The sequence below is a fragment of the Podarcis gaigeae genome (assembly GCF_964106915.1).
Source record: "Podarcis gaigeae genome assembly, chromosome: 16".
In the NCBI taxonomy this organism is placed as follows: Eukaryota; Metazoa; Chordata; class Lepidosauria; order Squamata; family Lacertidae; genus Podarcis; species Podarcis gaigeae.
Genome location: NC_139693.1, coordinates 18642093 through 18654055, shown reverse-complemented (window position 1 = coordinate 18654055; position 11963 = coordinate 18642093). Strand labels below are relative to the sequence as shown.

Below are 11963 nucleotides of genomic sequence, written 5' to 3'. Positions count from 1 at the left end.
AATAATTTTTCTTAATATACTATAATTTTACATTCTCTCTTTCACCAATTCGTTTTTACTTAATCCTTTATGTCTTTTCTGCTAAAACCACATAATTTTCTTTTCCCAACATCTTTCTAACAATCCTTAATTTTGCAATATTTTTGAAGATAAACTTTAAATTTTTTCCAATCTTCTTCCACCAACTCTTCTCCTTGGTCCCGGATTCTGCCAGTCATCTCAGCCAGTTCCATGTATTCCATCACCTTCATCTGCCATTCTTCCCAGGTGGGTAGATCTTGTGTTTTCCAATACTTTGCGATGAGTATTCTTGCTGCTGTTGTGGCGTACATAAAAAAAGTTCTATCTTCCTTTCGCACCTGTTGTGTATTGAGTCAAAGGATTTTATATCTGTATTATTATTGTCTGTATTGCATTAGGGTAAAGTAACTGCCTTTTGGTTCCAGAGGGTACACTACTATTGGTTCATTTAAGCTGCTGTATTTGGATCCTCTGTCTTATTGGTTGCCTCCAAAAGGCAGGACTGTGATTGCCTGATATTGTTCCCTCCAAAATGTATCCTTTCTAGCTTGTTCCCTGTCCCTATAAATGTAGCTCTCCCCTCCTCAAGTCTTAGTCTTGTTTGCTTTAATAAAGAAGTGTTACTAGAGAACTGTCTCCAGCATATTATGTCAAGAGAGCTGAAATCACAAACCCCACGTCACAACAGCACCAATTGGCCGACCATGCCCAAGAGAAAGGCCTCTCGTTTCTTCTGGAAGGTATATTTAAATACCTTTTTCATTTCGTTATAGATCATCTCCCAGAAGGTCTTAATCTTTGGGCATGTCCACCAAAGGTGAAAGAATGTACCTTCAATCTCTTTACATTTCCAGCATTTATTATCGGGCAAATGATAAATTTTTGCAAGCTTGACTGGTGTCAAGTACCACCTGTAAATCATTTTCATTATATTCTCTCTTAAGGCATTACATGCCGTAAACTTCATACCTGTGGTCCACAACTTTTCCCAGTCAGCCATCATAATGTTGTGTCCAACATCTTGTGCCCATTTGATCATAACAGATTTAACCATTTCATCCTGAGTATTCCATTTCAACAGCAGGTTATACATTCTTGACAAATTCTTAGTTTTGGGATCTAACAATTCTGTTTCCAATTTTGATTTTTCCACCTGAAAACCAATTTTCTTATCCAAGTTATAAACGAGGGAGCCGGCATTTGCCCGCAGACGGCTTCGGGGTCATGTGGCCAGCATGACTAAGCCGCTTCTGGCGAACCAGAGCAGCGCACGGTTTATTTATCTACTTGCACTTGACGTGCTTTAGAACTGCTAGGCTGGCAGGAGCAGGGACCGAACAACGGGAGCTCACCCCGTCACGGGGATTCGAACCGCCGACCTTCTGATCGGCAAGTCCTAGGCTCTGTGGTTTAACCCACAGCGCTACCTGCATCCCTTAATCCCATACTAGTTGACTGCAATTACTCTAATATTTACATGATAACATCTACATAAGCATAGGAACATCACACACTCCCCCCCCCCCGCAATTGCACAAATTTTGGGTCCTTAAAGCCCAGAGAATTCTGCTGAAAGTTACATGAATTCGCCACATAAATGGAGGCAGCAGGGTACCAAGGGCTCTGCTGCCCTCTCATTCCGGAGGTATTATGGAGGAATCGGTAAATGGAGTTTAAACTGCATCTTATTTCATAAGGGCAATGAGATCTTTAGGAAGAGCCTAGAATATATCCCATGGGCGCCCTCTGCTGCAGAAGTCCAAGTGGAGGACTCGCTGTTGCAAAATCAACAAGAAAGCCTGCTTTCATTTCCATAATGCAAAAAGGCTGAGGTTGTTGTTCTTGTTTTGGAGGGGGGAGGAAACTGCGTTTGTTGTGCAAACAGTCATTTTAATTGTATGAATCCCGTCTGCCAAATGCTGGCCACTTGGAACTGGCGAAAGAAATTTAGCATGTGACGAGCAAGTTTATTCATCAGTGACCCACAGGGTGGAAATGGGTGCGGGTGCATGTCACAAGCCTTAAAAGAATGACCCTGTTTCCATGTTGGAGGCTGTGCACCCTGAGCAACGTTAGGCAAGAAAGCAGAAATGGGAAACTGCACCTGAGGGACCATTAAAGGGCTGTGTTCAGGTCTTAGAGACTGCGATTGATGTTCTGTAATATCTGCCATAGATGGGGAAGGGTTGAAGCTTGGCGGGAGAGCATCCGCTGGTACAAAGTATGTGTCTAAACCCACATGCGTGTCAAGCGCTCAAATGTATTTGATGCATAACTCCAAGAGGACTAGAATCTTTTGCTGAAGTCCCTCCATGTGTCCATTATGAACACATGTTTAGCCGTAACCTTATGCCCCAAGAAGCCCACACACCAGAGGAATAAAGAAAGGCTGATTTATTACTTGAAATGAAAGGGACAAGAGTATAGCGATGCTGCTTCCAGACAGCACAGTTGCAACATCAGCAGGCAGCAAATCACACAGCATGCTGTAATAATAAAATTTAAGGTCTTATATATATAATAAATGTTCATAAATGTACCAACCAAACACATACATAGATCAGCACAGGAAGACCAACCTGAAACCATTGTGACTCCCAAACTGACCAAATGTTTTCTCTGCAAGGAGGGAGGGGGTCAGGGAACCTTCCCATTGTCTCAGGAAGTGGGAAATCACCATCTCAAAGGGTTGCAGACTACCAGGAAAGGCAATCAGATAAGGCATTATCAGATAACCTGGCAGACAGGAAAAACAACAACACCTTTTCTGTGATGTATGTATGATGTATGGTGGTCTTGAGCTCCAGGGCAGGGAATTTAAAATGTCTATTTATTTATTTATTTATTTATTTATTTATTTATTTATTTATTTTCTCCTACCAATAGGGAACCCACGTAAGGACTCTATACAGGCTCTTGGATACCCCATAAGGGAAAAAGGGCATATTTTTATTGTTTACAACAATACACACAATGATCTTGAGAGTAAAAAGGATCCCTAACCATCCCCAAAGCCTAGAGAGTGGGTGGAGCAATGTGCCACAGACCCACACTAAAATAAAGCAAAGAAAGGGGTATTTTGAAGGCTAATGGAGCCAAAGTCAGGCATCAGAAATCTGTGCCTCCTCTTCTTTTAAGACCCTAAACCATCAGAAATCTCTCAGCCATTCCTCTGGTCTGTGTCCAGTAAAGTATGGGGCTGATCCTTGAGAGCATAGAGTGAAAGGGGGTCCCGTTGGAGCTCGTGAGCCACCCAATATTAAAAACAGGGGGCTTAAGTATTATTTTGAGCCAATGCTACTTTATGGAGAAGGGAAGGGTCTTTCTGGATGAGTGAATGTCATAACACCTTCATTCCTTTGTATTATTGTTTATTTCCTACAAGTTCCTGGCCATTTGCTATTCTGCTTACTTCCCTGAGTTTGAAGTTGAAAGGACACGGCCATACTGAGAAATGACTAACTGGTTGTCTGTATGTTTCCTGAATCGTGAGTTTACCTTTCGAGCAAGATTTTATTTTCTGTGCAGAACTTCATTCTTTCCTACAATAGGAGATAATTTATCTTTGCTGATAACACAGGATTAAGGTGTTCATCCTTACCTTAAGTATTAGGAGGTCAGGAAGTGTTATCAATGCCTCCTTGGACACATTTAAGATAAAGACATGTACCAGCATCAATATAGTTCATTGAGGGGTACATTTTATATCAAGTTATGGCAACTTCACTGATGCCATGATCCACAGCAATAACCCATCAAAAACAACTGAGATTAGTACGCACCATTACATCCAATTAATTTGGAACGCTTTTGAAGTTGGCCCACAGGCTTTTTAATTGATTGATCAAATTGATTACTTGGCTAAATGTTGTAGTCTGGAAAGAAACAAGGCACGAGAGAGTCATGCTCAGCTGTCAGGAGGAGAGATTCCCTCTGAGGCCATTGCTTTTCTTCTAGAAAAAAAGGTGCCCCAAATCTGTACCCTTCAGTATCCCCCTCAGAGGCCCAATGAGAACATGTGTTCCTTGCGAGGGGGTGGGGGGAGCAATGGAGTGAGCAGAGAACCAACTCTTGCATTTTATTTTTTCCTCACAAGAACCCTGTTAGGTAGGTTAGCTGAGAGATCATGACTGATCCAGTGTCACCTGGTGTACTGAGCCATATTTCAGATCCAGTCCTCCCACGCAAAACCATGGACTCAAGCTATACAGCTGCAAATAAACGTGTGTGTTTAAGTGCAATATACAATGTGACGCTAGATGGTGATGGTGAGCCTTATGGAAAATTTAATGTTGGGGGGGGGGGTTAAAAGCATTTTCAAAACGTTTTTCATATGTGTGTAGATTCCACCCATGGCTGACAAAGGAGCCCAAGCAAATTGAATTCCGGTCGCCCCAGGAAAGCCGCGACTGAGTTATAAATCTGGGGTGTGTGTACATCCTTTGGCCATCCTTTGTGTACATCCTTTGGCACAAGCAGAAACCTTTTCATTTCGCTTTGGGATCTGTAGCATCACCTGGCGAGAAATTAAGAGGCACATTTCAATCTGGGATTCAAGGTCCACTCGATTAATCACATCTCTTAGTTGTTCAATGCTTGAAGATGAAAAATGCCTGGTGGCCAGCAGCACAGCATACGTTGTCAGCGCCTGGGGGGCCAGAGTGAACCCCCCTCAGGAGCCAAGTGGCACTGGCCTGCACCGTCTACCCACCTGGGTAGAGGAGAATCCGGCTGGCCAATGCAAACCTTGGTGGGGGGATCTCCCTGACACCTGTGGAGAGGAGCCAATGTGGACTGGGCTGAGCTGGGGTCCCCCTTTGTATACCTCCCTCCATCCGTTCCTGCTCACCTTGGGCCTGGGCTGCTGCTGCTGCCATACAGGGAGCGCAGCATGACAAAGAAGGAGCTCGCCATGCGGCCATGTAGCGCAGGGGCCAGACTCTGTGTGATCCAGACTGGAGAATGAACCCAGTCTTGGTTTTGGGGAACCTGCAGCCATACAGATTATGGATGGGAGGAGACATTTTGTTCTTTTCTTATTTTAGGTAAAACTGCCTAATCCTCGCCCGTTTCAAGGGGTATTTTTGAAGCGGTTCGTGCAGTTCGGTGAAATCTCCTACCTCTTCGCTTCTTCCACCACATGAGAATGCCAGCACAGACGCTGATGGCAACTTTTTCCACTGCGAGAATGGCAGCCAGCAGGGTTAAAGACATATTTTCGTAGCAAGCCTCATTTCCTTAAAAGATGAACATACAAAACAACAATATATGTTAGTTTCCAGGCCCTAATGCCACATAGAACCATAGAAATGTAGACGTGGAAGGGATCCTAAGGGTCATCCAGTCCAACCCCCTGTAATGCAGGAATCACAAGAAAAGAATCTGTTGTGTATTGAGTCAAAGGATTTTACATCTGCATTATTATTGTCTGTAATTGCATTAGGGTAAAGTAACTGCCTTTTGGTTCCAGAGGGTACAGCTACTATTGGTTCATTTAAGCTGCTGTATTTGGATCCTCTGTCTTATTGGTTGCCTCCAAAAGGCAGGACTGTGATTGCCTGATATTGTTCCCTCCAAAATGTATCCTTTCTAGCTAGTTCCCTGTCCCTATAAATGTAGCTCTCCCCTCCTCAGGTTTTAGTCTTGTTGCTTTAATAAAGAAGTGTTACTAGAGAGCTGTCTCCAGCATATTATGTCAAGAGAGCTGAAATCACAAACCCCACGTCACAACAGAATCCATGACAGGTGTTCATCCAATTTCTGCTTAAAAACCTCCAAGGAAGGAGAGTCCATCACCTTCTGAGGGAGTCCACTCCAATGTTGAACAGCTCTTACTGTCAGAAAGTTATTAACGTTTGGTTGCATTCTCCTTTCTTGCAATTGCAATCCATTGGTTCAAGTCCTACCCCTCCAGTGCAGGAGAAAACAGGCTTGCCCTTCGGATATTTGAAGACGGCTATCATATCATCCCTCAGTCTTCTCTTCTCCAGCCTAAACATACCCAACTCCCTCAACTGTTCCTCATCAGGCTTGGTTTCCAGACTCTTTATCATCTTGGTCACTCTCCTCTGCAGACATTCTAGCTTGTCAGTATTCTTCTCAAATTGTGGTGCCTAGAACTGGACACAGGACTCCCAGTGGGGTCTGACCATATGTTCCAGGGGAAAACCTGCTCTTTACTGCTGAATTGGAACAAATGTCAACCAGGTTTCCCACAGATGGATGTTTACTCTGATTCAGCTGTAAAGAGTGGGTTTTCCCAGGGAAAGTGGTAGAGCAAATGGAAAACCACTCAGCCTCCTACCTAGAAAGGATGGGACAAGGGGGAAACTACTCAGACCTGTGCTTTCTAGACGCAGGACAAGCAAGTGTAGATGAGCCCCCAAGGCAGAATACAATGGTACTTCCCTTGATCTGAACATTATACTTCTGTTGATGCAACCTAGAATTGCATTATAGTTGTTGTGGTGGTTGTTGTGTCCTACTGTATCGCACAGTTGACTCATCACACAGTTGACTCATGTTAACTGTGTAGATCCCTAGATCCTGTTCACATGTGCTGTTGTCAAGCCAAGTGTCTTCCATCCCACGTTTGTGCATCTGATTATTAATACCTTGCATTTATCCCTGTTGAAGTACCGTACATTTTGTTTCTTTTGGTCCAGTTCTCCATCATCTTGTGCTGCAAACACCCAGTGAAATATAAAGAGTCACACATGGGGAAAATATCAAGATTGTTTGGGTCAGTGGGCTATCCTTTGTCCTATCCTGATTAAGAAGAAACAAATTATGCAAAGACATTTTCCAGGTCCTCAGTCCTCCTAGTCAGGCCACCTTCAAACAGGATTGTAAGACTAGCTTGGACCCATGACTCTGCCTAGAAATGAGTGTCTTCCTAAATAGCTTTTAATGAGAGAAAAATCTTACCACTGCCAGTTTCTTCATAAGGAGATTATGTAAAGGGACCCCGGACCATTAGGTCCAGTTGTGGAAGACTCTGGGGTTGTGGCGCTCATCTTGCTTTATTGGCCGAGGGAGCCAATACTTGCACTTTGATGTTCTTTCAAACTGCTAGGTTGGCAGGAGCAGGGACCGAGCAATGGGAGCTCACCCCATCACAGGGATTCAAACTGCCGACCTTCTGGTTTAACCCACAGCGCCACCTGCGTCCCTGTAAGGATATTACAAATGTTCTAATTCCACAAAACCACTTTTCAACCTTTTCCCAGGTCTTCTGTTCTCCTCACAGCCACTTAACTTCATCCACAAACAGGATTGCAAAATTAGAGGCTCATCCACACTTTTGCTTCTCCTGCTTTCCTCCAAGAAAACCCACTCTTTACAGCTGAATTGGAGCAAACGTCAATCAGGTTTTCTGCAGATTGACATTTGCTCTAATTCAGCAGTAAAGAGTGGTCTTTTCTCGGGACAGTGGCAAGACAATTGGAAGACCACTCAGACCTGTGTCTCGAAAGTAGAGGACAAGTGGAAGTATGAATGAGCCCAAGCTTAGATGCAGGCATTACTCTGCCAAGAGAAAAATAAAGAGCAAACCTTACCAGTGTTGTTTACAACACCAGTGCTGCAGTTTTTCCGGATAGACACTGTCTTGAATGCATTGCTAACAGGGTTCTCTACTTTGCAAGTGAAGTTCAAATCATTGCCTTCTAAATTGTGCCAGGTGACAAGAGATCTCCCGGTGGATTCACTCATGCTGGCTGGGGCCCAGCTGAATGTCGCATCATCTTCCCAGCTGCCTGCAGAGCAGTTCAGCTGCAGAGTTCCATTCCCACCACGATAATCTTTTTGGTCACAGACAATCTCCAGGTCAGCCTCCAATAAATGCTCTGAACAGGAAGGGAGAGAGACATGGTATACAAAAGGGCAATAATTAGCAGAAATGGCAAATAAGGCAGTTGCAAATGAATGGAAAGGGAGGAGGAAACTGCTTTTCTAGTTCTTGTGAGGTGCACCATCACCTCAAAAACCTGTTAAGCCACAGCTAATGAGGCATAATTTTGAGTTAATATGAGATCTTAGTAATGGGGAAGGACCCTGGTGGGTTTTTTGTGGAAGGTCTGGATTAGAGTTCCATGTTGTGTTGTACGAAGTACCATTTTAATTCTCCTTTCAGCCCTCATCAGTGCAGAAGGGCCCTGGTGTGGATGCAGGCCCAAAATTATTTTCACAGGGTCAGGGACTGAAGGAGAGATGCTCTATTATCATTTGTGACTCTACATGAAAGACAGTTCAAGACATAAGATGCTTCGATCAGAGCCCCATCCTGGGTGCCTGAAATGTTTAGAATACTTACTATATACCATCAGGGTAAAGGTTTCCCTTATTGGATCTTTGTCATCAGCTATCCAGATCTGTGCTGTGTATGGGCCAGAATCCTCTTGACTTAGATTATTGATTTGTAAGCTTTTGCAGTCCTCAGAGACACTCAGCCGCCCTCTATATGCTAAAAGTTGGTCATTGAGTTCACATCTCTCTTCTGGATCCTTTCGTGGAATCGCTACCACAAAAATTTCAAGATCCTGCTTTCCTTTAGTTCTAAGCCAGATAATCTTTTTGAATTGTTCTGAAGTGTTCAGCAGGAAAGTTGCAGGTCGTCCCAGAATTCCTTTCATATTCACAGCCTTTCCGTCACCAGAGGAAACTGTATGGTCAAGAAAATGAAGGAAGAAACGGTCAAGAAACGTAGGAAGCTGCCTTATGTCAAGTCTGACCATTGGTTCATCTAGCTTAGTTTTGTCCACACTGACAGGCAGCAGCTCTCTGGGCTTTCAGCTAGGAAGGGCGTGAGGCTTTATTTTTTGTTCACATTCAACCAGGGGTCAAACCGTGAAGATGTTGCAGTGTCACCTATTCTCTAAGGGCAGGTGCACACCATCCATTTAAAGCACATCTAACACACATCTAAAGCACATGGCTTCTCCCCAAAGAATTCTTGAGGCTGTAGAATGTTAAAGGTGCTGGGAGTTATAGTTCTGTGAGAGGAAACTACAGTTCCCAGGATTCTTTGGGATAAGCCATGGATGGTGCGGAGCTGCCCAAAGTCTTCAAAAGGTAATTCTAGTTTTCCAGGGCTGGGTTCTGAAGGGAATAACAAAATGGGGCCCTCGCCCAATTCCATGGACTGGTGATTGGTGCTCCCGGAGCAAAGCTGGAGGGTGTTTGTGACCCCTCTTGGGTTGCCTTTGTGCCATCAGTAGTGAAGCCAGGGGAGAACCAGCAGCTTCTCCTTCCCTCAAGTGCCCCCTCCAGTATGTGACCTCTCTGAAGCTGGACTTGGACCAGACTAAAATTCCTGGTCCAACTTGAAGCAAAAGATGGCCGTTCACAGCAATGCAGCCAGAGCATTTGGGGGCGTGTGCTAGGAGGGCAGTTAAGTCTATAACTAAGCCAGACCCTGTATGAAGGAAGTCTTGCTCTCCTCCACTATTCACAGCACAAAGAAGAATTAACAAGGACACATTTCCTCTCTCTCTCTCTCTCCCCCCAAAAAGGTAATCATACAGGTCGGCCAAAGCAGTTTCTGTGCCAAAACTGGGGCTAAACCCCAACTGAAACGGATCTCAAAAATACGTTTCCTCCAAGAGTGCCTGGATCTGGTCCACAACCCCCTGCTCAAGAACCTTGGCCAAGAAGGGGAGATTGTTGACAGGCCGGTAATTACCTAAGATTTTTCGAATCCATAAATAGTGTCTTGAGGAGTGTTTTTCCACTGCCTCCTTCCATACCCTCCAACATTTCTCTGATGAAAATAGAGACGTCCCATTCCATAATGATAATTTTACTATTTATACCCTACACATCTTATTGGCACTCTGGGCGGCTTCCAATATATATAAAAATACAATAAAACATTACACATTCAAAAAAGACACCTTCCCTATTCAGAATTGCCTTCAGACGGCTCTGGGGTTTGATAACTCCATAACCTCCAACATTTATTGAATGAAAATAGGGTCATCCTAAGGAAAAGTGGAGCATTTTGGGTTCAAATCAGAAACCGGGATGGCTCTAAATCAGGGATGTCCCTGGAAAACAGGGACACTTAGAGAGTCTGTCATTCTCGCAGGCAGTGACTAACCCCTCTCGCAAAAAGGCATTAACCACTTCCTTACCCCAGCCAGCTGCCTCCTCCCTGCTTGTTTTTATCAGATGCACACACAATTAATTAATGATTGCTCTATCTATATATACACACACACAAATCAATTAATTAATCACCCGCTTCCTCCCTGAGGAGGTGAAGCTGGCACAACAATACACAGGTCTGAAAAACATTTAAAAGCATTCTAATCTCTTTACACAACGGACTCATTTCAAGGTTGCCGGGAACAGTGTGTCTCAGTGATGAGTGCCTAGAGGAACAGGAAGGTGTTCTGATTCTGCCTGGATATTCCATAATAGTGAAGGACTGGCACATTTCAGCAAGGAGGGCAGCTGCTACCAAGAAGACCCCCGTTCACTGGGAAGCACCAAACAGGCAGCACTCAGTAGCACCACCACCAACACCCTTGCCAGTTGCACAACCCAATATAACCATAGTTACACATGGCCCTTCCTTCCCAGAATTGTAAAGTAGGAAGGGATCCCAAGAGTCGTCTACTCCAACCTCCTGCACATATTCATTAATCTTAAGTCCCTCAGACTTTTAATGGAGAAAGCCCCGGGTTTTGGATAATTCTGGTTTAAATGAGGACCATGTCTCTCTCTTTTTAGTATAATTTTTATTAAGTTTTCTATTTTAAAATTTAAAATATTCATTAAACAACCTTAAAAGGTCAGTGACTTCCCTTGGCTCAATTCGCATATCGTAAATCCCTGCATATTTTACATAAACTAAACCACTCAGTATTCCATTAATACAGCCATCTAATAATAATAATAATAATAATAATAATAATAATAATAATAATTTATTTATACCTCACCCATCAGGCTGGGTTTCCCCAGCCACTCTAGGCAGCTCCAAACAGAATTAAAAGCACAGTAGAACATCAAACTTTAAAAACTTCTCCATACAGGGCTGACTTCAGATGTCTTCTAAAAGGCAGATAGTTGTTTATTTCCTTGACATCTGAAGGGAGGGTGTTCCACAGGGCGGGCGCCACTACTGAGAAGGCCCTCTGTTTACACAGTTGAATTTATCTTAATGCTACCAACTAATGAGGACCACGTCTTCCACATGATAGGTGACAAACAAGGATAGCCTGAAAACATTTTTGCCAATTTTTGCTGTTGGGAATCACCTTAAACTTATTTACATACCAGGAATGCCTCCTTCGTGGTCTCACAGCTGACACCCCACCCACCCACCTTTGTGGCCATCACCAAACAGTGGAGGATCACTCTTCATGCATGGAGCGAAGGGGGCTGTACCCCAGAAACCTGCCACAATAAACTAGGGGTGGGGTCTTTAAGGTGCCACCACCAAACACTTTGTAATTTTGGAGCCAGGATTTGTGATAGAGGAAATGTTTTAAAGGAGTTGAGGAAGGACCTTCAAGTAACCAAGACCCTATCTATTGAGCATATTCTTCCTTTTAAGATGGGGGAGGGGGGAGTTTGCATCCAGAACTTACCAGGTGGTAGTGCAAGTAGCCCCAGAATGAAAAATGCCTTGCATAGTATCATTTCGGCTTTGCTCTGCTGTTTCTTTACTGCCTGTTTCCTGCCATCAAGGCTCCGTGTAAGTCATATGAAACCGAAAGTGTGTGCGTGTTCTCTAAAAATCACCACCTCGACCAGAGACAAAAATAAGCTGCCTTATATGGAACCAGAACATTGCTCTGATAGTCTTCACCAGGGGAAACAAAACTCTGGACTATGGGCCCACCCCAATGTCCCCTTTTGGCCCATGAGGCTTGCCTATCTCCTGACGTCCGGTGAGGTCAGGTGTAAGACAGGTAAAAGCCATGGCATCAAAT

General features: G+C 43.9%; 1 protein-coding gene across 2 annotated transcripts; it reads right to left on the bottom strand.

Annotated features, from left to right (window-relative positions):
- Window positions 1-3484: 3484 nt before the first annotated feature.
- On the bottom strand, window positions 3485-11745 carry LOC310834173 (SLAM family member 7-like). 2 transcript variants are annotated; one of them, XR_014559108.1, is made up of 5 exons: window positions 11619-11745; window positions 8336-8683; window positions 7594-7868; window positions 5142-5250; window positions 3485-4537 (listed from the first exon to the last, which is right to left on the bottom strand). XR_014559108.1 is itself a non-coding variant. In XM_083717645.1 (5 exons), the coding sequence occupies exons 1-5, from the start codon at window positions 11668-11670 to the stop codon at window positions 4509-4511; spliced, it is 834 nt and encodes a 277-aa protein (XP_083573771.1). In that variant the 5' UTR covers window positions 11671-11745; the 3' UTR covers window positions 3485-4508. The 2 variants fall into 2 exon arrangements, 1 of the variants encoding a protein (XP_083573771.1); XM_083717645.1 differs by having other exon boundaries at window positions 5142-5258; window positions 7581-7868.
- Between the last annotated feature and the right edge of the window lie 218 nt (window positions 11746-11963).

Bases quoted from the DNA above. Each gene is read 5' to 3' on its own strand.
- LOC310834173 (XM_083717645.1), bottom strand. From the start codon at position 11,670: ATGATACTATGCAAGGCATTTTTCATTCTGGGGCTACTTGCACTACCA. The intron at 7,869-8,335 runs GTAAGTATTCTA...CTTCCTGTTCAG, and splicing joins CTTTACCCTGATGGTATATA to AGCATTTATTGGAGGCTGAC. The intron at 4,538-5,141 runs GTAGGAGATTTC...ATTTCTCGCCAG, and splicing joins GTGGTGGAAGAAGCGAAGAG to GTGATGCTACAGATCCCAAA.